This window comes from Falco naumanni, chromosome 5, assembly GCF_017639655.2.
Source record: "Falco naumanni isolate bFalNau1 chromosome 5, bFalNau1.pat, whole genome shotgun sequence".
Classification (NCBI taxonomy): Eukaryota; Metazoa; Chordata; class Aves; order Falconiformes; family Falconidae; genus Falco; species Falco naumanni.
The window spans coordinates 35,641,393-35,663,215 of NC_054058.1; the positions used below are offsets into that span (position 1 = coordinate 35,641,393).

The 21,823-nt window shown below is 46.3% G+C and overlaps 1 protein-coding gene across 1 annotated transcript in view; it reads left to right on the forward strand.

Moving 5' to 3' along the window:
- CACNA1I (calcium voltage-gated channel subunit alpha1 I) overlaps positions 1 to 21,823 on the forward strand; it is a 91,940-nt gene that overhangs the window by 16,688 nt on the left and 53,429 nt on the right. Inside the window, exons 3-5 of the mRNA XM_040596766.1 lie at positions 2,257 to 2,354; positions 18,819 to 18,978; positions 21,231 to 21,546. Coding sequence (XP_040452700.1) covers positions 2,257 to 2,354; positions 18,819 to 18,978; positions 21,231 to 21,546 — 574 coding nt within the window. The remainder of the gene's footprint in view (positions 1 to 2,256; positions 2,355 to 18,818; positions 18,979 to 21,230; positions 21,547 to 21,823) is intronic.

The window sequence follows — 21,823 nt, forward strand, 5'->3', positions numbered from 1 at the left end:
GTGGGTTTTTTTAGGAGAGGAAAGGAAGTTCTGTGGGACTTCACCAAGCTTGAAGACCTTCATGTTTCTGTGCTCATACCTACCCCCATAGCAGCATGCAGTGTCGGGACTTCTTCAGTCACGAAGCTGCTTCTATGTGTCAGGTCTCTGTGCTATGAAGATATATTAGCCCACATCCCTGGGGCCATACAGCCGTGCCTATACAGTGCTTTGCCTTTAACCATAGTTCCAAAGTTTCAGCAGGTCTCTAATTCCGGAGCAACCACACACTGATGAGGCAATCTTGCTTTATGCTTTTGGAGCAAGGTTGATTAGTGCTTGCTGAAGGCTCTTTGCGCTGTGTTCTTTAACACTATGCAGGTGTGTCCTTTGTGTGATGCCCTGTAGTCATGCCTGTGCCTTTGTATCTGTGTGCATTCTTCCTCCTTTCATACCCACTTCCCAGTTTCATCTGACTGGATCCTAAGCCTCTGTCTATTACTAATGTTTTCTGTAGGCTAGCTAAATATTGCTGTTTTGTTTGGCGTGGGGTTTTTTGGGTGGCATTTTTTTTTTTTTTAATATTTTGCTTATCTGCATGAAATCCTTCCTCTCTCCTTCTACAGTCAGTATATGTGGAACTGACAGCTCCAGGGAGGTAAATGAATGCCACAGAATTTCAGAGGAAGAATTATTTCATGCAATTACCCTAAAAGTGCATGAGAGAACAGAGTGAAAGGAATGAGGGAGAGAAAGAAAGAGAGCATGAGAGAGAATAATCACAACACTTTGACAAGTTTACCCCATTGTATTTGAAAATCTATCACTTTGACAAGTCCCCTTTGTGAAAGGTGTAGACAGATGACTAGACATTTGCTCTTCAAGGTCCTTTTGAGTGAAGAAGGTAATCGATAGAAGGATCAGTCCATTTCGTTTAAGTTTCACTCAGGTCCTCTCCCTGGTATTTCTTACAGACTGGCTGTACCACATTTCCCCCTCAGCATCTCACTTAAGCTCTCTTATTGACTCCTCAGTGGTTCCTGGGCAGAGGGATTTGAGTGGACTTTAGATTACAGGACTATTGGCTTCTAGATCTTTTAATATAAATTTTGAGGTTTTGGTTTGAGAAGGGGTTCGGTAACAAAAGGCTGTGTTCCCTGATCCCTCGTCATCTCTTGAGCATGTTGAAAGACCAAGGAAAAAGGACCTTTTTGTAGCTTGATTATTCACATCTGAGAAGGGATTCAGGAGAAGCAGTTCCTGTCCTGATTCTGCTGCTGTTTCACCTGCCAAATTTGTCACCCTCTTGATCCCTCTGCACATCAGGGTCACTCCAGGGAAGCTGGTGACAACAGCCCATGTCTTCCTGGGGGCAATGCTTTGAGATCCTCAGGTGGGAATTGCTGGTCAGGCTAAATGGTTAGTATAATCCAGTTTCTCACCATGCTTTCCAAGAGGCAGGCAAGTTACTGGACATTTGCCGTACTGGGCAAGGAGGGGAATGCTGGGCTAAGGGATGCTGGGCCAGGTCACTTTTTTTACCTGCACCTGCTGCTCTTGCAGCAAAGCCAATGCATTAGTCATAGCTGGTTGCACTTTGGGGTGCATGCTGTTGGGTTAGGAAAGCTAAGGTCTAGCATATGTCCTAAAATTAGGCTTTTCCCTTTTTGGTTGGTATCAGAAAGGAGTGATTCACAGTGGTGGGAGAAGCCTTCCCATCTAGAGGAACTAGTTACTGCTTTAAGTAGAGAGTTTGCTTCTAGATGAGGTAAAACAGGTTAGCTGCAGCCACCTCCAGGGACCTCATGCTGCACTATGAGACGAGGGGAACACAGGAAGCACCCCACTGTGCTGCAAGTAACGCTTAGCAAAACCAGCTACACAGCCCCCCTCCTCCTGGTCTTGAGGGAAATGTCCACCGTGCGTGCGTGCTCTCGCCAGGAGTGCATGCTCCTTGTTGGAGCATCTTCACACAGCTACTTCCCCTCTTGACAGTCACAGCACGTGAAGTGTTATCGCAGCTCCTGGCCTGCATCCATATGGCATGCTCTCACCACTCATTGCCTTGCTGTGGACAAGTTGCGTTTTCTGCCAAAGGAGCTGTGGGCTCTGGTCCTGCTCCCAGAGGGCTCCTGGAGACTTCAGCTTTGCTTCCCAAGATTCAGGCTTCACCCCGATGAGTTCCAGAAACACTTCAAGGAAGAAATGATGACTCTGTAGCTGAAACCATAATTTTGGATTCTTTTAAACTTTCTTTTTCTCTCTCCCTTTCTACAGGATGGTGGAGTACTCTCTGGATCTCCAGAACATTAACTTATCTGCAATCCGTACTGTCCGTGTCCTGAGACCCCTGAAAGCTATCAACCGTGTGCCTAGTAAGTCATGCTTTCCTCTCACACCTGCTTAGCTTGGGTTGTGGGGAGTACGTGATCAGTAAGGCTGTGTGCGGGTGTTCTCTAGGCAGGGTTCAAGAGCAGACTGAGTGGAGGCTGCTGCATGGTGTGTGCAGGCTTTTTCCCATTGTGGGGCCAAGAGGTGTCATTGGATGGGCAGGAAAACTACAGTCTCCCAGCATATCTGCCCTAGTTATCCTTTGTGCAGGGGCAAGCTGATGGTTCAGCAGCTGAAGCTGAACAATGTGCAGTAGAGGAAAGGAGTTTTTTTCTCACTCTTACTGAAGGACAACGCAGGTTTGATAATGTCTGCAGCCTCAAAAAGGTGTGTGTGTGAGATCTGGAGAGGGGTGAGCTGAGGGAAGCAGGGAGAATTGGTTTGCTCAGGCTTTCACACACTCTTCCAGATCCTCTCTGAAAAATTTTCGCGCTGTTACAGCTTAGGGGCATGTAGCACCAGCTATTCTTTCTCTCCTCCTCACCCTGTGCTTTGTACTTTTGTCTTTTGTACCAACTATTTCCCCTGTGAGCTGGTGTGTGTGTATGAGCAGGACTGAGCGCTACTGGGCACAGGGCTCCACCTGAGCCTGGATGTGTCAGCAGCCGAACTGTGCTCACTGGTGCCATTCAGGTCTGAGATGCAGTCCCCAGCTCAGGTCTGCAGGCAAACCCAGAGGGGTGTTGCAGCCCTGGGGCATGTGCCACACACACACACTGCTCCCATAGTGGAAGTGGCTCCTCCATAACCTTTGCTTCCTTCCTTCCCAGAAGATGGGGACAAGACCAGCCTCTTTGCCGTGCTTTGCAGTTTTTATTGGTGCTGAACTGTTTCTTCCCTTCCTTTGCCTCTCCCCAGACACCCCCCACCCCCCTTCTCTCAAGTCAGTGTTGTTCTCCCTGCAGTCCTGGAGTGAGTAAGTAGGTGTTGCTGTTGTTACTTAACTGCAGGAGACATTGATGGAGGTGGGTCAGGCTTTGCAGTGGTTGCATCCAGGTGGATGGAAGCGAACTGGTGGGCAGGTTGCATACCGTTGGTATCAGGGTGTTGCAAGAGCACTGAACTCGGCCCGCTGTGTCACTCTGTTTCTGCCTTCCCTGTGCAAAGGCAGCAGCTGCCACATGCAGCCCTGTGAGACTTCAGGCGTTTCTTCTGCCTTGCAGAATGGCAGAAAGTCTCTTTGCTGTTCCCCATAATCTCCCTAATCAGTCTGTCTGCAGTGGCTAAGACCTTGCCATAGCTCTCCTGATCCTTTTCTCAAGCTCACATACTGCTTTTTCTTTTCCAGATCTGAGGAAGTTTGCACAGGCAATCTCCCCAGTCTGCATCATATGTTTTCCTTGCGTCAAGGTCACTTTCACGATGCCAGCTATTTCTTGAACATGCTATGGAGGAAGATTTCTGGGTCTCTGGCTCCATGCCTGTCTAGAAAGGGGTCTTGAGTAAATGAAAGTAGGGCAACAGGACAAGTGTAATGGTTTTAAACTGTCAGAGGGTAGATTTACATTCAATATTAGAAAGAAATTCTTCACTGTGAGGGTGGTGAGGCACTGGAGCAGGTTGCCCAGAAAAGCTGTGGAAGACCCATCCCTGGCAGTCAAGGCCAGGCTGGATGGGGCTCTGAGCAACCTGGGCTAGTGGAAGGTGTCCCTGCCCATGGCAGGGGGGTTGGAACTAGATGATCGTTAAGGTCTCTTCCATCCCAAACCATTCTATTATTCTGCGATAAAGGTGTGATGGAGGAACAGAGGCACAGTCCTGTGTGCCCAACGTGGCAGGAGGGTGCCAGGCAGAGGAGCAGCTGGTTTGGACACTGAGTGCCCCCGCTCAGGCAGATAACAGGTCCATCACAGCGTGATAACGATGGGAGCCAAGAACAAATTTTTGGCTATCAACTGTCAGCTAAACAACTACCCCAGCCTGTCTCCATCTCTCTGGTCCTTCTCTAGAGAGGAGAGAGCTGGGACCCAGTTATGGTTCTGGCTGTGGACATGCACAGCAGTGGTGGTGGGGCATCTCTTTGGTTAGGAGGTGGCCCAGAGGTCATGCATGGCAGGCTCAGCTCTTCCAGGCTGGCTGTGTGAGGGCAGTACCACCTTCACATTATGCAGCCCACTTTCCTCCCTGCTTCATAAGGAGTCCTGTGAGTCTGTGATCAAAGATGACTTTGAGGCTGATCTCTGTTATCAGGGTAGACTTAACCTTGGTGGTGAGTGGGAACATCTCAAATGATATCAAATTGACTCCTGCAGACATCTGTCATGCTAATTGCTGTACACCAGTGGTCAGGAGCAAAGTTTGACTGACAAAGTCGAGGCCTTGTTTTATTTGTTTATCTCCCAGAACAGCTGGAGTTACTCCCCCATCATCAGGAGCTGCCCCAGGAGGGCGGAGTGATGTGAGTGGCATCAGAAAAGACCCACCATGGACCCACTCCATCCATGTGAGGGCATCAGGGATGCTTTTAAACACCTCACCTGACCTTTGCAGAGCACAGGCCGTTGAATTTCTCGTGACTGTCCTGGCCGTGGTGCTGTGCCTATCTGTTTATTTTATCAGTATAAAACTTTACTATGAAATTGATGCTGTTTTAATTCCCACTCTGTGGTTAAACTTCTATGTATCTTTCTCGTTATGTAATTCTGTGGTTATATGCAGAGAACATTTTGGAAGAAAGACATCCTGCCGTTAATTAAAAAAAAAGAATTAAAAAAAATCTGATTCCCTGGGAGAGGAAGCACTGACCTGAGGGCTGAAAACTGGTGAAGAGGCTGTAAACAAAGGCTTGTGATAAATGGAATGAGGCTGCATTGGAAAAGGTGCCTAGTGGGGTACAACAAACATAATCAATGGGACCTTTGGCCACAAATCTTTTTTAATGTCTTTTTAAAGTTCTTCATTACTGATCTGAAACAAGAGGGAAGTCTATTAGTGAGATATACTGATGATACCAAGCTGGAGGTGTTGCAGGTGCTAGCAAAGAAAATGGGAAATAAACCAGCAGGAGGCAGAGGGAGATTGATGTCTTGGTGAGAGTGTGAGATATCGGGGGAGGGGCAGGGGAGTTAATCCCAAAGGCAGATATTCAGCCATGTCAGAAGGCTGTGACGGTACAATGTGGCCAGCATTCACTGGTGGCCATTTCAAAGGCTTCCAGGTGGGCACCCAGGTAGGGACCGATTTTCACTGAATAATTGCAATTTATTATTAGGAGAATGGACAAAGTGATTAGGAACCGGAGTGGTTACCGCATGAGTGGAAGAGTGCTGAAGTGGTTTGTCTGTGTAGATATTTAGCACCAAAAGAACAGTAACACTAATTTGAAAAGTCCACATACTGAAGTGAGAAATTTCAGAGCACTTTCATACTATATGAAGCAAAACAAGAAGCAGTGCCAGAAGATTGTGAGGGAGGAAATTCAGAATGACTCTAAGGAAATGGTAGCAACATGGTAGAGGAAGAAGTATCACCTGTTAAATAAGTTAAATTAACTTATAAGTTGGCAGGTGGGCAAGGCTGAAGTTTAAATGCCCAGATTGGCTATGTCTGAATTCTGCTTACCTGTGTTCATTCCTAACATGCTGCTGAAAGCCCTTCCTTACACTGTGACTTCTGAGGCTTTGAAACAATATCCCACAAGGAGCTGACAAATGCTGTTTGTGTTTGCTGTACGTGTTATGTATAGTATAGAGGATGCATAGACTCTCCTACCTGAATCACGACAGAAGAAGAAAAGGACATCCAGTGTCACCAAAAGGTGGCAAATCTTCATTAAGGAAGAAGTTCTCCACCCAGATCATTATTAGGCTGTAAAACTCTCTGCCTTGGGAAGTCCTCCCATCCCCAAATCAAGTAAGAGGCACTGTGTGAGTGAAGTAAGTAAAATGGGATTGTCCAAGAGATGAGAGCTCACATGGAGACACTTAACAGATTTCAAACCTCCTCACATCAGGGTTGGAGCTGCTCTTTAGCTACTGGTTGCTGGCAATTGATTGTGTTTCTTGCAGTTCTCACCAGGATGTGCTACTGACCATTTTGGATTTCACTTCTGGATGAAGAAGTCTGTGGGTCTGCCCTGCCCGATCATTCCTCCATTCGCATGTCATCTTTGAAGTGTACTAGAGAATATGTGAAGTACCCTAGTTTTGTAATACATATCACACTTTCATTAGTATTCCTTCCTGCTTATCTCTTACATTCCTGACTACAGGTCCAGGAATGCTGCCTTTTGGAGTTCTGTTTGAAAATGCATGAAACAAAAAATTAGAGATTGTTCTGGTCCTGTTACCATGTGATTCAATTCCATGGCATTGAGCCGGTGTACCAAGCCCTGTGAGTCCCTGAATAAGTCTAAAGAGGGAAAAAATACCCTCCAGGTCTCTGTTAGAGCTCGTTGCTTTCTGCTCTGGGCATGTCTGTGTCCTGGGCTTGGGGTGAAATTCCACATCTATTTGTTGTTGTTATCCTTTTGTGATTGTGTGGCAGGTTGCTAGGTGAAATGTTGCTGTTTCTGCTAGTTTTTCATTCCCTCTTCTCATGGCAAGGCATAAGGTTTAGAGGGGAGGCTGGTTTTGTTCTATTTCTGCCTGCTTTTGAGCAGGGAGTCTGTAGTAAATTCTGATTATTTGCTTCTGTTACTATGTTTTTTGGCCATTGGGGTAGGAAACGTTTCTTCAGTTTACTCTTTCTTGTCACATTGGTCTTCTGTAAAGAAGAGTCTTTGCATTGTTTGATGTCTTCCAGTTTCCACTTACAATTTAGTAACTGATTCATCATTTGGAAGCAGATTACTTCAGCTGAGCACACTGTGCAGAAGTGAAGGACTCTGTTGCAGTGTTGCGTGGCCACTTTATTGAATAGAAAGTGTATACATGTGCTAATACTTGGTGTGTAAGTGCAGTAATACTTATGTGGAGGTATAGGCGTTAGAAATCTAATGTTATATTCTTATTACTAATTGTGCAGGAAATAGAATTTCAAATTTGTGGGAAGTTCTGCTCTTTCTAAATGTATATTTTCTCAGTCAGAACAAGAATAAGCATTTCCCTTCCATTTTAATATGGTTTTATTGTAATTTTAGGTGGTTTGTTGGGCTTTTTGATTTTTTCCTATACTTCATCATGACCAAGAAGTTTAAAAATCAAAACTCCTCAACCATGCCATTCTAGTATAAAAACACTTTCCACTAAATGTTGTTTCAATAACTATCACAACACTGAAGTGTCTCCACTTCAATGAAATAGTGTTTTTTGCTGGTAAGTGCTGTGTAGGAAAATCTTGGCCTAGATCCATTTTTCTTTATTAATTATTGTTGTTATAGTATCTCCATGGGTCCAGATAGTTTGGAGTTTTCTACCTTTCTTCTACATATCTCAGAGTTATTAACCAAGTCTTGTTAGCTTAATCTTTCTCATGTTTCAGACCAGATGAGTGAGACCCAGTGAGCATCACCAACAGACTCAGAAATACAACTGACATCTCCTAACCCTGTGTTCAGCTCACTAGACCCAATCACCAGTATAAAAATAGTCTGAAGCAGTTGGACCCTGGAATGGGAAAAGCAGATGTTTTGTATTTATATGCCTGCCTAAAATCTGTATTCCACACTGAGCTACGTGTGTTTGGTGCTGTAACAGTGTCGAAGACAGAGTGGCCTGGCTACGCATCCCACACTTGGCACAGGGGAAAAGTGATGACATTTACTTCTCTAAATGTGTTTTTGAAGAACTAATTTCACTGATGAGCGTGTGTGAAATTAGCTTCTGACTGAGATATATTAGACTGTAAAACAGTCTCATTTACAGTTAGATTGGACAAAAAGCAAGCACATTTGACAGGCATGGTCCTGCCCTAGCAGTTGGAAATGCAGAGAGATTATAAAATTCCTCTTCTAAGACCATCTTACAGGGTCTTTGCTTCAGAAGCCACAGTCTTTCTGAAAAAGGACTGTCACTTTCTTGTTCACTTCCAAACACCGATTCCCTTTCAAAAATGTACTCTTCCATTTGACTCATTTGGAAGTACATTTTTTCCCCTCACAGCTTTATTTGTGAAGTGATAACTGAAACTCAGATACTGTTTTGTTTTCCGAATATTTAAACTTACCGCATCCACAATTCTTCTTATAAGCTGCTCTGTAAATATTTTTTATTGCATCTCAGTGACACACAAACTGTACTTACAACTGCGTGCAAATGCATATATACACAGATTTATCCACATGCAGCCACAGTCCTGAGCAGCTTAGTACAGGGACTGGACTGATGTTCTCTTGCAGCATCCATACACAAAAGTTAAGAGGTCCAAAAGCCCTTTTTGTTCCCTGGTCAGGCTATGTGTGGCTGGAATCCATTCAAAGACGAAGCTGCCAGCTTTCTGTAGGCTCTGTCCCAGGCAGGCAGTGAAAGGGTGGAGAAAAGTCGACAGGGGATGGACTCTACCAATGGGGTCAAGTTCAGTCTATATCCTCCCTTCCCAACCCAAAATCCTAGCCAAGCAGCCTGAGGCACTGAAGAGAGCAGTGTGATTTGTGCCTAGAGCAGGCTGTTAAAAGATGCCTTTCCTCAGAGAGGGGGATGGCTTGGAGGTGGAAACGTAACTCAGAGCTGCACTTTCCTGTATGTGCAGCTTTTTATCAAGTAAGTTGAGCCCTAAATCAGACAGGTGTTTTCAGGATACAGGGAAACAGTGTGAGGGGGAGCAGAGCAACTTGAGGATTAATAGAAAGGAGAGCAGAGAAGGAGCGGGGCTCGAAGGAGAAAGGCACAGGAGGCAAGTGGCAGGGTTTGCGAGGCACAGCACATGAAGGTGTGATGTACCTCTGTGTGTAGGATAATGTGCAGAAAGTGGGGGTGCAGGGAGGGAGAGAAGGGGAGGAAGTCAAGACTGAAACAAGGGCAAGGACTAGTATAAAGAAAATCTATTGAGTCTCAGGTACATATGCTGGATGGATTTGCAGATCAATGCTTCTGGGCTTTTTAAGAGAGAGGGCTGTAATAGACCAACATCTTGTAGGGCTGGAGGAAGTCTTCAGTCACTGAAGACAGGCTCCAGTTTTATTTACTTGTTTTCTGATCTCGGTGCTGTTTTTCACGTGTATTCTACAATGTCCAATATATTGTCATTTGTTGAAATGGATAATCAAAGTAAATTTGGGAGAAAAAACCAACCCAAAACAAAATTGCATCCCTGTGTTAGTATAGCATCACGGCAGGAAGCTGGAGAATGCTCTGAAGTCAGGAAATTTGGACCTGGTAATGCCTTGTTTTGTACCATACGTTGCTTAGATCCTTTTTTTTTTTGCAGTCACAGATCATGGGGAAAAGTAATCTTTCCCTCTCTGAACTAGTCTGCTCAATTTCATCATTATTATAAACAACTAGTCAAAAGTCACAAATTGAGTGCTTGTAGGTTGTCAGATGGGTTTAAAATCATGAGATCTAAAAAATAAAAACAAATAATTACAGATTATTTTTATTTTTCCCATGGCTTTCAGATCTTTTGACCTGTGACTCAGATCTCGTAGTCCTCTTCCCCCCCCTAATATTGAGGAATAGAAAATACTTTTTTTTTTCTCTCTCTCTCTTTTTTTTTTTTTAACTGTGATCTGAGATTGTCAAGTCATAGCAAGATTTCATGCCTAAGGGTCCATGCCACGCATCCCAAGACTCCTGATAAAAATCAGAAGAGTTAGCAGCATTTCATAGTTTTTGTTATTGGAAATAAACCAAGCCTGGAAAAAAAAAAAATCCACCTCAAACCAAAAATCAGTCATAAAGAGACCTTTGCTGGAATCTTTATTTCTCCCTTCCCCTCTAGGGGAACTGCACAGCCAGAATTTTGAAAATGCTGAGCACCTCGCAGCTCCCATTGTGACAGTTCTGCTGCCTGTTCAAACAAGCTCAGCCTCCAGTGTACGCAGTGCTCTCGAAAGCCTAGCCACCTATTTTGCTGCCTAAACGGAGCTGAGCTGTTTTGCAAAATCTGTCCCATGGGACCTATCAAGCAATGGATACCATGGAAATGTGAGCAATAATGACAGTGTATTATGGGGTGAAAGATAATGTCGTATTACACTAATGCAAATTACACTTTGTGTGTGTGGGCAGGGCAATTTACAACCATAACCTTAAAATTCTTGATCTTTGTGTATTTCAGGCCCAATTCTCCTCTTCGCGCACATTTCACCTAATGTCATGTCACTGCCTGCAGCAGAACGTGATTCATGCTAGTGACAGCGAGGGAAATTAGTTCTCTTAAATCTTAACCAGAAGTTGCATTAACTGTTTTACATAATATTTTGCATTATTCTGTCCTACTTACACAGTGCTAGAGATGTGTAAAGAACTTATGGGTGTTTATAGAACGGAGGCAAGTGGCTCGCAGCCACAACACTGGAGTTACCTTTTGTCCCTGGTGTTGGGTGACTCCTGCAATTCTGAAAGAAAAGCTGGCACTGTATGTTTTTAATAGAGTTTTCACTGAAAGTGAATCCAGTCATCATTGCAGTGATAAATGGGGGAAAAATGAGATGAACAGTGAATGAACAACAGTAGCAGGTGGTAGTAGGTGTTGCTTATTAGATGTTCAGTCTTGGAAAAAAGAACAGAATGACAGCAATCCCCCAGAGAGACACCTCTCTAAGAAATAATCTGACACCTGATGTCACTCTTCAAGACAAGATTACTTAACAGCCCAAAGCTTGCAAGGGGTTAATGGGGTGAGAGAGCCTGAAAGAAAGGGGGCTCCCGACTGAGACCTTTGCCTGCGTTCATTTCTGCTCATGTCACAGATTATGTGGCTACCAGCCATGCTATAGTGGCATGTGCTGAATGTGAGTGCCTGTGGTGGGTGAGCTTTCTGTTGCTCACAATGTTCCTAATAGGGTGCAGCCTGCTTCAGCGCTGGGGTCTCTCCTCCTTTTTGGATCACAGCAAAGCTTGGACTGAGGCCCCTCTTTTTCCAGAGATGTCAGCATTTAGGTGTTGAGGTAAATGCTCTGGATTTTGCCCTTGTTCTTGTGGTCACTGTAACCCTAGAGTGAGGTCTGCAATTAGGAGGTCTCACCTCTGGGCTTGCTTGTTCAAAGCACTTGGCATGGCTCCGGTTTCTGGCCCCTCTCTAGGGCTGGGGAGGCTCCAGCTCAGCAGGGAGGAACTATTTAGTAAACTGAGTTTTGTGCATCTTGGGCAAAGCTGAAAAATATGAGAGCTCAGGACTGCTGTTTAGGCCACCATGTTCTGTGAAAGACTTGGAAGGTACAACAATAATATGACCCTTCAAGCCACAGTTCATTTTTGGCATTATTTATGATCTAGTGAAAAGATCATTTTCCATGACCTTGGCGTATATTTCTCATAGCATTCTCCAAAAGTTTTGATTTTGGGTTGGTTTTTTTGCTTTTGACATCTTGATATTATCTTTTTTATTTTTTTTTTTTTTAATCCTTTATGAAGAGAACTTTGCTGTGCTGTGTTGGAAGCTAGGCCTGTTTCTCTGTAGGATTTACTGAAGGTCTCCAGCAAGGAAACGTGGCAACAACTGCCTGCAATGTAAGCCAGGCCAGGGCTCCATGGGACTTGTTGCTATATCCCATGCTAAAGGGAATTACAGTTTTCAAGGTTGCTGGCACTTCTGTGTGCTAAGTCTCACTAGGAGGGGTGTATTTCCTTGATGTGTGTATGACATTAGATGGGCAGGTAGGAAGGAGAACTCTGAGGAATTCAGAATATCAAGATTCAGCCCTGGCTCTGGCAGCTGAGCCACCTTTGGCAGTGCGCTGAGCGTCGTGGCTATGCAGCACCCATGTGTTTGTTTTCTCAACTCTCTCCCAAGGAAAACAGCGTGTCATGAGTTTCATTTGCACTCTCTTTTTGGTGGTTGTTTTAGCTAAGTGTGTGTTGGGAGGTGTTGTAAGTGGTATATTTTTCCCCCCTTCTTCCTTTTCTTTTTGATGCTCATATTGCCCTGACCTGATCCATCTAAGGTAGGTGGCTTGTTCTCAGAGTGAAAAGCAGTGAGGTCTGTGCTCGTCCCTGGCTCCCAAGGGAATTGTTTCTAAAGCCTCAGAGCAAGCTTGAGAGCACTCTTTCTTTTACATCATTACACTTTAAACCTACTCTGGAGAGTTCTGCTGTCCCAGCAGGGTGAAGTTCTGGCCAACAGCATGTTCCTGGAGCTTTAGTCTCTCTTTTGTCTCCCTCAGGCTTAAGCTGAGGAGTACCTTGAAGATAAGGACTGAGGACACTTAATGCTTGAACTTGTTCAGTGTCCTAAGGGAAGTCACTGCAGCAAGGTGAGGCTTGATGTGCCCATGCTACTGAGAAAATTAACAACAGCTTTTTGTACTGACAGAAGATTTATAAATGCTAGAAGTGTCATGCTTTGATATTTTCTGTGATCAAGCTGAGGAGTGACAAAGATTTTGACAAATGGAGGTTAGGTCATCAACATGCTGTGCAGGATGAGGTGTCTAAGCTGCTCAGAGATGCTACAAAGCAAGTTTTGGGTGTTGGCAAGGCAAGAGTGGGGTGCTGGTGAGAAACTTAGTGGCACTTGTAAACTATGGATCACGCTGACAACCTGCAAGTGCAAAACCCTCAACCCTAAATGTATCCTACAAATGCACCGGGAATCTGACAGCAAGATCAATGGAAAGACTTTGCTTGTGTCTGAACAAGGCCAGCATTTCACATTTGTGTCTGGTGCAGCTTTTCCTTGGCAGCGGAACTGGCTCAAGATCTCTCACTACCTTGCACTGTCAACTAGACCTGTTCTTCTGTAGGGTTCGTTTAATCTGGGTCAGGCCAGCCATCTGGACATGCTCGCTCTTGCATAGGTGCAAAACAGACAGTCTGCAATACGAGTGAGGCTGGCTTTGCAGCTTGAGGAGAAGGCATCTGGAACTGCATACTGCCTTTTCCAGCCAAGCTCCTCTTGCTTACATGTGTGCTTGCAGGAGAGGCCTCAGTTAGGAGGAATGCAGCAAAGGGAAAAAGACCTGAGTGGTGAAGGAAGCTGAACGATGAACTTGGCAGTGCATCTGCTGTTGCATGCACAGCTGATTGGTTTCTCTCTGCAGTAGTTTGCCCCCACATTTTAGCTGATGTAAATGAATGCAATGTGTGAAATGACAGCTAAGCCTCAGATCAGCAAGAGATCAGCGAGGAAGGTCACAAGTTGGAGCACCACCTTGCACTGTGCACACAGACTGAGATTATTTTAACTGCAGGGATTGGCCACAAAAAAAAGATGCATCCTCTGTCTGTGCTTTCTGCACAAATACAATCTTATCTGCTGGAATGGTTCCTCAGTTCTGAAAATTCCCGTAAAGGAGCATGCATGGGAAAATCTGGCCAACCCCATGCTAGTTGGGTGGGCTGCCATGTGTCCTGGGGCAGGGGGGGAAGGAAAGAAGGCACGCTTGGACAAGCGGCCTGGCTGAGGGACAGAATGATGCTTCAGTCTCTGCACCCTGCAACATGGCCTGCCAGCCACAGTCACAAGTGCCGATGGGGAAGAGATTTGCTTTTGCTCCAGTTAAAATGACACTTGGTGGCTTGGCCCATGATGCAGATAAGTTGGGTGCTGAGAATTATGTTCTCTTCTGTCTGGTTTACCCTAAGCAAGGTAACGATTGCCTCCAACTTCTGTCTCCTTTTGACTCTGCACTTACTGGCTTTGTCCCTCACTGTAGATCTGGGGAGGACTCAAAAGCCTCAGAGGTAGGTGAGATGTAAGAAACCAGAAAGAACAGGATTTCTTACTCTGTCCTGAGACAATGCCCTGTTTAGATCACGGGGTGATTAGTGCTAGGGAGTGAATCAGCTCAGCTGCTGATTCTTAATCTTGGAAGGAGGTAGGTGTGGAGAAGGCAAAGCAACAGTGATGCCGAGCAGGAGCAGGGGGAGGCAGTGGTACGCCACCAGGCACACCTGCACAGTGCAGCTGGCTCCAGCGGCCTGCAGCTCACCTCCTCCCCAGCCCTGCCCTGGCTGCCACACTTTCTCCAGGGCTGGTGCATGCCAGGCGAATCTGCTTAGCTGTGATGGCCAGGCTAATCAGGGTTGATGGCAAGTGTCTGGAGGGAGCTACGGTCACTGTAGCATCTGCAGAGTTTGTCAGGGTCTCTGGATGCCGTTGGGGCAAGGCAGAGGATTTGCTTTGCCTGAATCCAGAGAGGAGTTCAGGGACTTTGTTTCGTCTTTTGGCTTTGCTCAGCCCTGTGCTTTGCTCTGACAGCTCACTCCCTGGTGTTCCTCTCACCCTCCCACCACTTCTCCTCCCTGCGATGTACTTCCCCCCACAACATCCACTGCTGTGCTTGTAGCTTTGCTCCCACAGGATATCCTAGCAGGAGTAGCCCTACTGGTGAGGTCCCATCGAGCACTTTTCCCTACCATGGGTGAGGCCAGCAGGGAGGCATTGTCTGAGCATCATTTTATGAGGATACTTCCTTGGATGACCACAGGTGATGCCATTTTGTTTCCTCCTTTCCCCTGGTCGCATTGTGAGGGTGAGTGGGGAAGAGAAAAGACCTTTCAGAGCCTACACCTGGCACTCATTAATATTTTATGTTTCTAGCTTTTCTTCCCCTTGAAGAGCAAAACCTTTTTGTATTCGATGCCCTAGGAGCCTGTTGGGTTGCTGAATATTGCTTCATCAATGCTCTCCCTCTCTGCTTTTCCTCCAGACTGCCCACCCCCTTCTCCTTCCTCTTCTCAGGGAACGTCTAGCCTTTTTTCAAAGGCTGCTTCAGGAAAGGTCATTGTCCCATTCATATTCCCTCCTTGCTGTGAGCCAGCATGGCTTCTGCTCTGCCAATGCTAAAGGACAGACGGGGATGTGGGGAAAGTCAGCAGTGGGGAGGGAGGCCGGGAGACATGTGCATGTACACTGAGAAGCAGTGCAGAGGCAGAGAGGAGATGTAGGCACAGCCACAGAAAAGAGGCAAGGGAGCAGGCAGAAGTGGCAGAAGGTAGAAAGGAGGCAGAAGCAGGACTTTGCTAAAGAACTGGCTTTCCAGCACCTTCCAGAAGCTGTCATATGAGATGCACTGGTGTTGCTGTGGATGGGGGCTTGTCTGGTGAAGATCCCTTGGAAAAGAAAGGCATCCCAGTTCTCCAGGGCAGTATGCTCCCAAAGCTGCACTGACAAATATGCCTTCTGCCCATTTCCACTGCCCTGCAGCTGCTTTATAGAGACCTTGTTATCTCAGCCACCAGGGTCTGCAGTAAATGATCACCCTCCAAGGCTTTTCAGCCTTTCTCCCTCTACTTCACACCTTGTGAGTGCTTGAGGAACCAGCAACCATTTGAAACCTGCTCCCAGTCAGGCTGTGCAGACCCTGAAACACGCTGCTCTGTGGCCCTGCCTGAGTGGGGCTCATCCCCTCCCACCCATGAAATCTTTCATTCACCTGGCAGTGAAGGTCCTTCCTTGGAGACCTGCAGCAGATGCCCTAGTGTGGCTGCTGGACCAGCCCATCCCTTCCTGGGTCTGGGGGACTGCAAAGCACCAGCCATGGACAGACCCATGCAGGGCTGCTGGCTTAGGAAGGGACAGGGAGGCTGCGAGGGCTTCCCCCCCAAAGGCCCCATAGGGGCTGGCAGAGGTGCAGGAGGGGCACTGCCAAAATGCCATAGTGGAGGATGGGGCTCAGCGACTCTGACATGGATATCGCAGGTAGCACAGCGTAGGCAGCAGGGAAGAATAACAATGGAGAGAACTAAGGTACTGAGCTTGTATTTACATGGCCTTTCATCCATGTGGAAGTAGTAGTTGAAGAAGTACCTCCACTAACTGGATGAACTTAGCAGAGAAAGGCCATTTAATGGGAAACCGATGCCTCTGGTGAAAAATGGGTTCCCTCTGGTGAAAAATTGTTTTGCAGTTTAGGGCAGGAAGCAAAAGAGCCTTTGTGCAAAGGGAAGTGATGGATTTAGTTTAGAGATGGTTGGCCCATGGGAGAATTGCAGTTGATGTTTGGATGGGTGTAGCTTCAGTGTTTAGCTTTTGGAAGAGCCAATCTCATGTCTACAGTCAGCATCAATGGGTAGAGAAGGATGACTGTTCAACTGGGATTTTTTTTTTTTTTTCAATTGAGTTTCATTTGGACTTGGAAATGGAACCTACCAATGCTGAAATTCTTTGTGATGTGGTACAAACGCCAAGTGCTGGGGCCACTTGCCTGTGGCCACCTGCCTGGCATGGGGCCACCTGCTGGTCCTTGGATTATGGGCCCAGGCACCTCAGAGGGCCCAGCATGAGGGCAATTGCTGTGATCTTAGAGCTCTGGATAGCGCAGTCCTGTACCATCAGTAGCCCCTCTGAGATTCAGGATGTTTCCAAAGAAAAGGCAGGCAAGTTTTGCAGGTCACTTTTCTTCTCTTGGAACATGGACAAAATCTATTTTTTCCAAATTCTAACCCAACAAGTGTGTATTCTGTGAAATTCTGGTGGGAATGTCTGTTCTATCTGTTCTGTGTTTCACTGTAAGGGCAGTCTCATTCCTCCAATTACTCCTGCTCTGAGATGGAGCTAGCATCAACTGATCTGTAAAACATCACCCCCTCTTGCAGTGCTGCTGGCACAGCTTCCCATGTCACTTGGCTCTCCTTAATGTGCTGACCAGGACAGTTTATGGGAACTACCGAGCTTGTGCTGTGAAGCAGCACTAGTGCTGGAAACATGCTGCACTGCAGTTGAGGGTTTGTGGCCTTAAAGCTGAAGCGTTGTGCAGAGCATTGCTCCAGAGCCTGGCAGGTCGCAGTGACAGGCAGCAGGGCACTGTGGCTATGCTGTTGGGCTCTGTGCGGTGACAGATCAGAAAGCTATCGGTGACTCACAGCATGTCCGTGATCCCCAGTGAGTGGCTGGAGCTGTGCCCCTGCACTGCCGAGTTACTGATGTAGTCTAGAAACTGCCTTAACTGGTGACTAGTGATACAGCTGGGCAGTCAGGCAAGCAGGGCTTGGCTGCTGCTCCACAGCCTGGCCTTAGAGCTAATGTGATCACTCCTTGTCCTTCATGATCCCATGTACCCGCTGTTAAGCATCTTCTCCTTCGTGTGCATCACCTACCTGCAAATACCACTCCTGTCTCTCCTACCTCCATCTACCCCCCTGAACACTCCCTCCTGAGCTACAACAGTCTGATGTCCCACACCAGGCACCCTTCTCCCTCTCCCTTCAGTGTGCGCGCACCTGTGTGGTCCAGTCCCGCAGGCATCACTTCCCTCCCTCCTCCACAGCGTGAGCAGCCCGGGGAATAGAGATAGTGTAATGCATGGCATTGTGTGGCTAATTACTTGATGCTGGGCACACAAGGGGGATTAATTTGTGCCTCAAAGGGCTGTCAGAGAATCCTAATCTTATCTTCCCTTCCTCTTTCCTCTTCCACTGCCATCAGAAGTAATGAACTGGTTATAAATACTTAATTAGATAATTATTTTCTGGCCTACATGGAACATCTTCAGTGAGGGAACTCCCTGGGCCCCCCGAGGAGGGACCTCTGTGGAGGCAAGGAGAGATGACCACATGAGGTGTTTGCAGAGGGGTAAAGGCAATACGGTGATGATCAGGAGTTCTAGATTTCTGCCAATACCTGGAGAGCAGAGGAAAAGTCATTAGCTCCATGGAGAGATGAGCCTATCCTTACCCCTACTTGTGGCTGTGTGACTTGAAGAGCCAGAGGAGAAAAGAACCCCCATAAATAATGTATTAGGTATTTAAAATTTTTTTAAAGAAAAGGTTTGTGGAAACATTTGCACTGGCCAGGGGTGCTGTGCTGACAGCATTTCAGGCTGTGTTTGCTGCTTGAGTGTCCCATCCCAGCTGGGGAGGGAAGACTAACTAAGAGAGGAGAGTATGGTCTCCACGACTGTTCCCTGATGATACTGTAACTAAGGAAACCAATTTATGCCAGTTTATGTGTGCTGGAGAGGTTCATCCCACTAGGCAGGCTGGCCTTTGTCCATCAATGCAATTCTCACAGCGTGCAGTTGTTGAACTGGGATGACTTTTCAGTCCGAGCTGTCTAAGGATGGGGCCATTGAGCTGCTGTGCACCTTTGGGATGGTTGTCACTCCATTGCCCTTCAGCAGGGAAGAGGGTGGGAGGGGTAACAGTCAGCTGATGGTACTAGAATTCTCGTTCCCTTTTCTTCTTATTGCTGCAAACGGAGGTCTAGGGTTAAGAGATCACAGCAGCTCTGCTGGCTGCCTGTCAGTAGAGGTTAGGACAAGAAAGGGCAACAATCATAAACCTATCCTGTTTCGGGCAGTAATTAATTTCTGACACTCTGCTTTTATCTTCTTGTGGGTCTTTTTTTTTTTTTTTTGTCTCTCTCTCTCCTAAATTTTTCTTTCCTTCTCCTTCCCTTCCTTTTCTCCTTGTTTCTATGTCCCTCCATCCCGCACTTGCTCCTTCTGGTTCTCTATCCCCCTGCAGGCATGCGCATCCTTGTGAACTTGCTCCTGGACACTTTGCCCATGCTGGGGAACGTCCTTCTTCTCTGCTTCTTTGTCTTCTTCATCTTCGGCATCATCGGGGTGCAGCTGTGGGCTGGGCTGCTCCGCAACCGCTGTTTCATGGAGGAGAACTTCACAATGTGAGTGCCTGGGAGACAACGTCATCTTCCTTTCTTCCAGGGATATTTCTCTTTCCCCTTCCCTGCTCTCTTGTCTTCTGCTGCCTGGCTTTCTGGGTATTGCTTACTCCAAACAGCTCTAGGGGAATAGTGTGCAGAGCGTTGGCTACATCTTGCAGTGGAAAGGGAGGGAGGGCGAGGGCAGCTGTTTTTTTGTCTGTCTTCATGGTCCACAGATGCTCAGACTCATTTGGATTTGGCCAAGGCTCAGGCTAGCATAACTGCCTCCTCCAGCCATGCCTAGGGATTCAAGATGCTGCTCCTACTCCAAGAAAGAGTTGAAAGTGAAACACCAGCCATGCCATTTTTCTATTGAACTTGCTCCCTCTTCAAAACACAACTACCAGAGGAGTCTTACAGAAAGCTGTAGTGCTGACGTGCTGCCTCATGCTTCCAGGGACATCTTTGGCACCTCTGAGATGGAGCTGAGGTCACTGTTTGGACAGTAGTGCGTTCCCTCTGGGGTCTTAGGAAGGACACAGGGAAATTGTTGGAAAATTTCAGAAGTAGAATTGCACATGGGAAGTGCCATGGCGAAGGGACAGAGGGTTGCTGGAAGAGGTGTCCCACAGCTGCATTAGTAGAAGTGAGACCATCAAAGTACAGAATAGCTGCTTGAATGGGACAAAAGAACTGTGGGGAAACATGGGCACACATCTGGCAAAGAGAGCCTGGAGCTAGCACAGATATCGATTACAAATACCTGAGGTTTATTCTGGGGAGGTCAGGGTAGAACCAGCAAAGCATGGCTCTCCTCCCCAAAGGCAGTGGGATGGAAAAGCTCCTGCCTGCCAGGAATTCTCCGACTACCCTCCCGGGGAGCAGAGCACCAGTTCCAGGGCACAGCTCCTCCTGTTGACTTTCTGGCTTTAGCTGATCTCAGGCTTTAAAATGTCCTCTTAAAACCATATACTAATCCCAGGCGTCCTATCAGTTTAGACTGTTTAAAAAAAACCCAAAGCTGTAGATCAGTTTAGACTGATTAAACAATTCTGAAGCTTTAGATCATCTCAAATTGGAAAAAAAAAGGAAGTGTGAAAATACTATCAGCAGAACAGCAGTGAGGTTGGAGAGTCAGAGCTGCTTAAAGCAGCCTTTTACTGTGTTTATATATTCCTTGGGGGAAAATGAATGTTTTGGATGATTGTCCTTTGTATAAATCAGGGTAGTACTACTTTAATGAGTGTAATTACATCCATGCAGAGTTGATGTAACTGAGAAGTCAGTTGGGGCTGCAGCCTGCAAAGTGACAGATACTAGAAATTCTTTGGCTGACCATTACTAGAGAAATGCATTCTGCAGGCACCCAGTCCACCAGTGACGTGGATGTGTTACAACAGATCTTTGTGGTTTAGTCCCGCTTCATTTAGGATAGAGGCTTTCTGTTTTCTTTATCATCAACACCTGTCCTCTTCCAATGACACTTAGTGAAAAAGTCTGCATTCATGCAGTGTGAAAGCTGTGTATTGTAGCACCGCAAGCAATGCACCAGATAAAGTTTAATTGAAAATTTTAAATCTGTACCTTTCACTTCCCTGATCATTAGATCATCTCCAGCTAGGCAAGCATAGATGACTTTAATTATTCATGCATTTGGAAGGTGCTTGCATTATTTAGAAAAAAGCATGTGAACTTGTCATGAAACATTGCACCCATAATGCCAACTGTCAAGGAGGAGTCAAAGTTAAGGTTAAGTCAATTTTAACTTTGCATCTCCTGATTTTTTTAAGGCTTAGCTGTGCAACCTTAATTATGCATGAATTGGATATTTTTTTTAAGTACAGAAGGTTCACTGCCAAATGTTATAAAACATGTCCATCAATGGTTACATACATGAGCACATCACAGTAAAGCCTGATGAACTTCCTTAGTATCACTGCATCTGATTTAGCTTTGATGCTAATGGAGAGTGTGATCAGCATGCAAATCTCTGCCTTCCAGCTTTTCTTCATCTCTGTACAAACAGATTGTGTAATTTGACTTGGGGTGATCTGATGGCAGGCAAAGCTCTGAAAACTGGAGATTCACCCTGGAAATTTCCCATTTTCCAGGACCCCTTTCTTCCCTTCCCTTCTCCTGAGGCAATAAACCTGGAAATCCCTTACCCAGTGCAGTCCCTGTGTCAGGACGGGAGCTCCCGTCTCCACTAGTGTCACCCATGGGAAGCTGTCTGTTACACAGACTTCGTTACTGTGTTTTTTTTATCCTTGCAGACAAGGTGATATTGTCCTGCCCCCTTATTACCAACCTGAGGAAGATGATGAGATGCCCTTCATCTGCTCACTGTCAGGAGACAATGGAATTATGGGCTGTCATGAGATACCTCCACTGAAGGAGCGGGGCCATGAATGCTGTTTGGACAAGGATGATTACTATTACTACAGCTCAGTCCGGCAAGAGTTCAACATCAGTGGCATGTGTGTCAACTGGAACCAGTACTACAACGTGTGCCGTACAGGCAATGCCAACCCGCACAAGGGTGCCATCAACTTTGACAACATCGGGTATGCCTGGATTGTGATATTTCAGGTAAGACCGAGTTAGCCAGGATCCTAACAAGGCTCAAGCTATTTTTCTTTTTTCTAACTCAATCTTTCTGTGCTCCCGTGATGGTTTCTGCAGGGTATGATACAGGTGCAGAGAGAAAAAGGCCTTGTAACTACTCTGGCAAGAGAGACAGAGTGCACACTGTGAATGGTATTCCTGAAGATGAGGAGGAACATAGAACTGTTCCAGGCCCTTGCTGAAATAAGCTACACCCTTCAGGCCAACTTGTACCAGTTTTCCCTTGATCCAGATCACTATA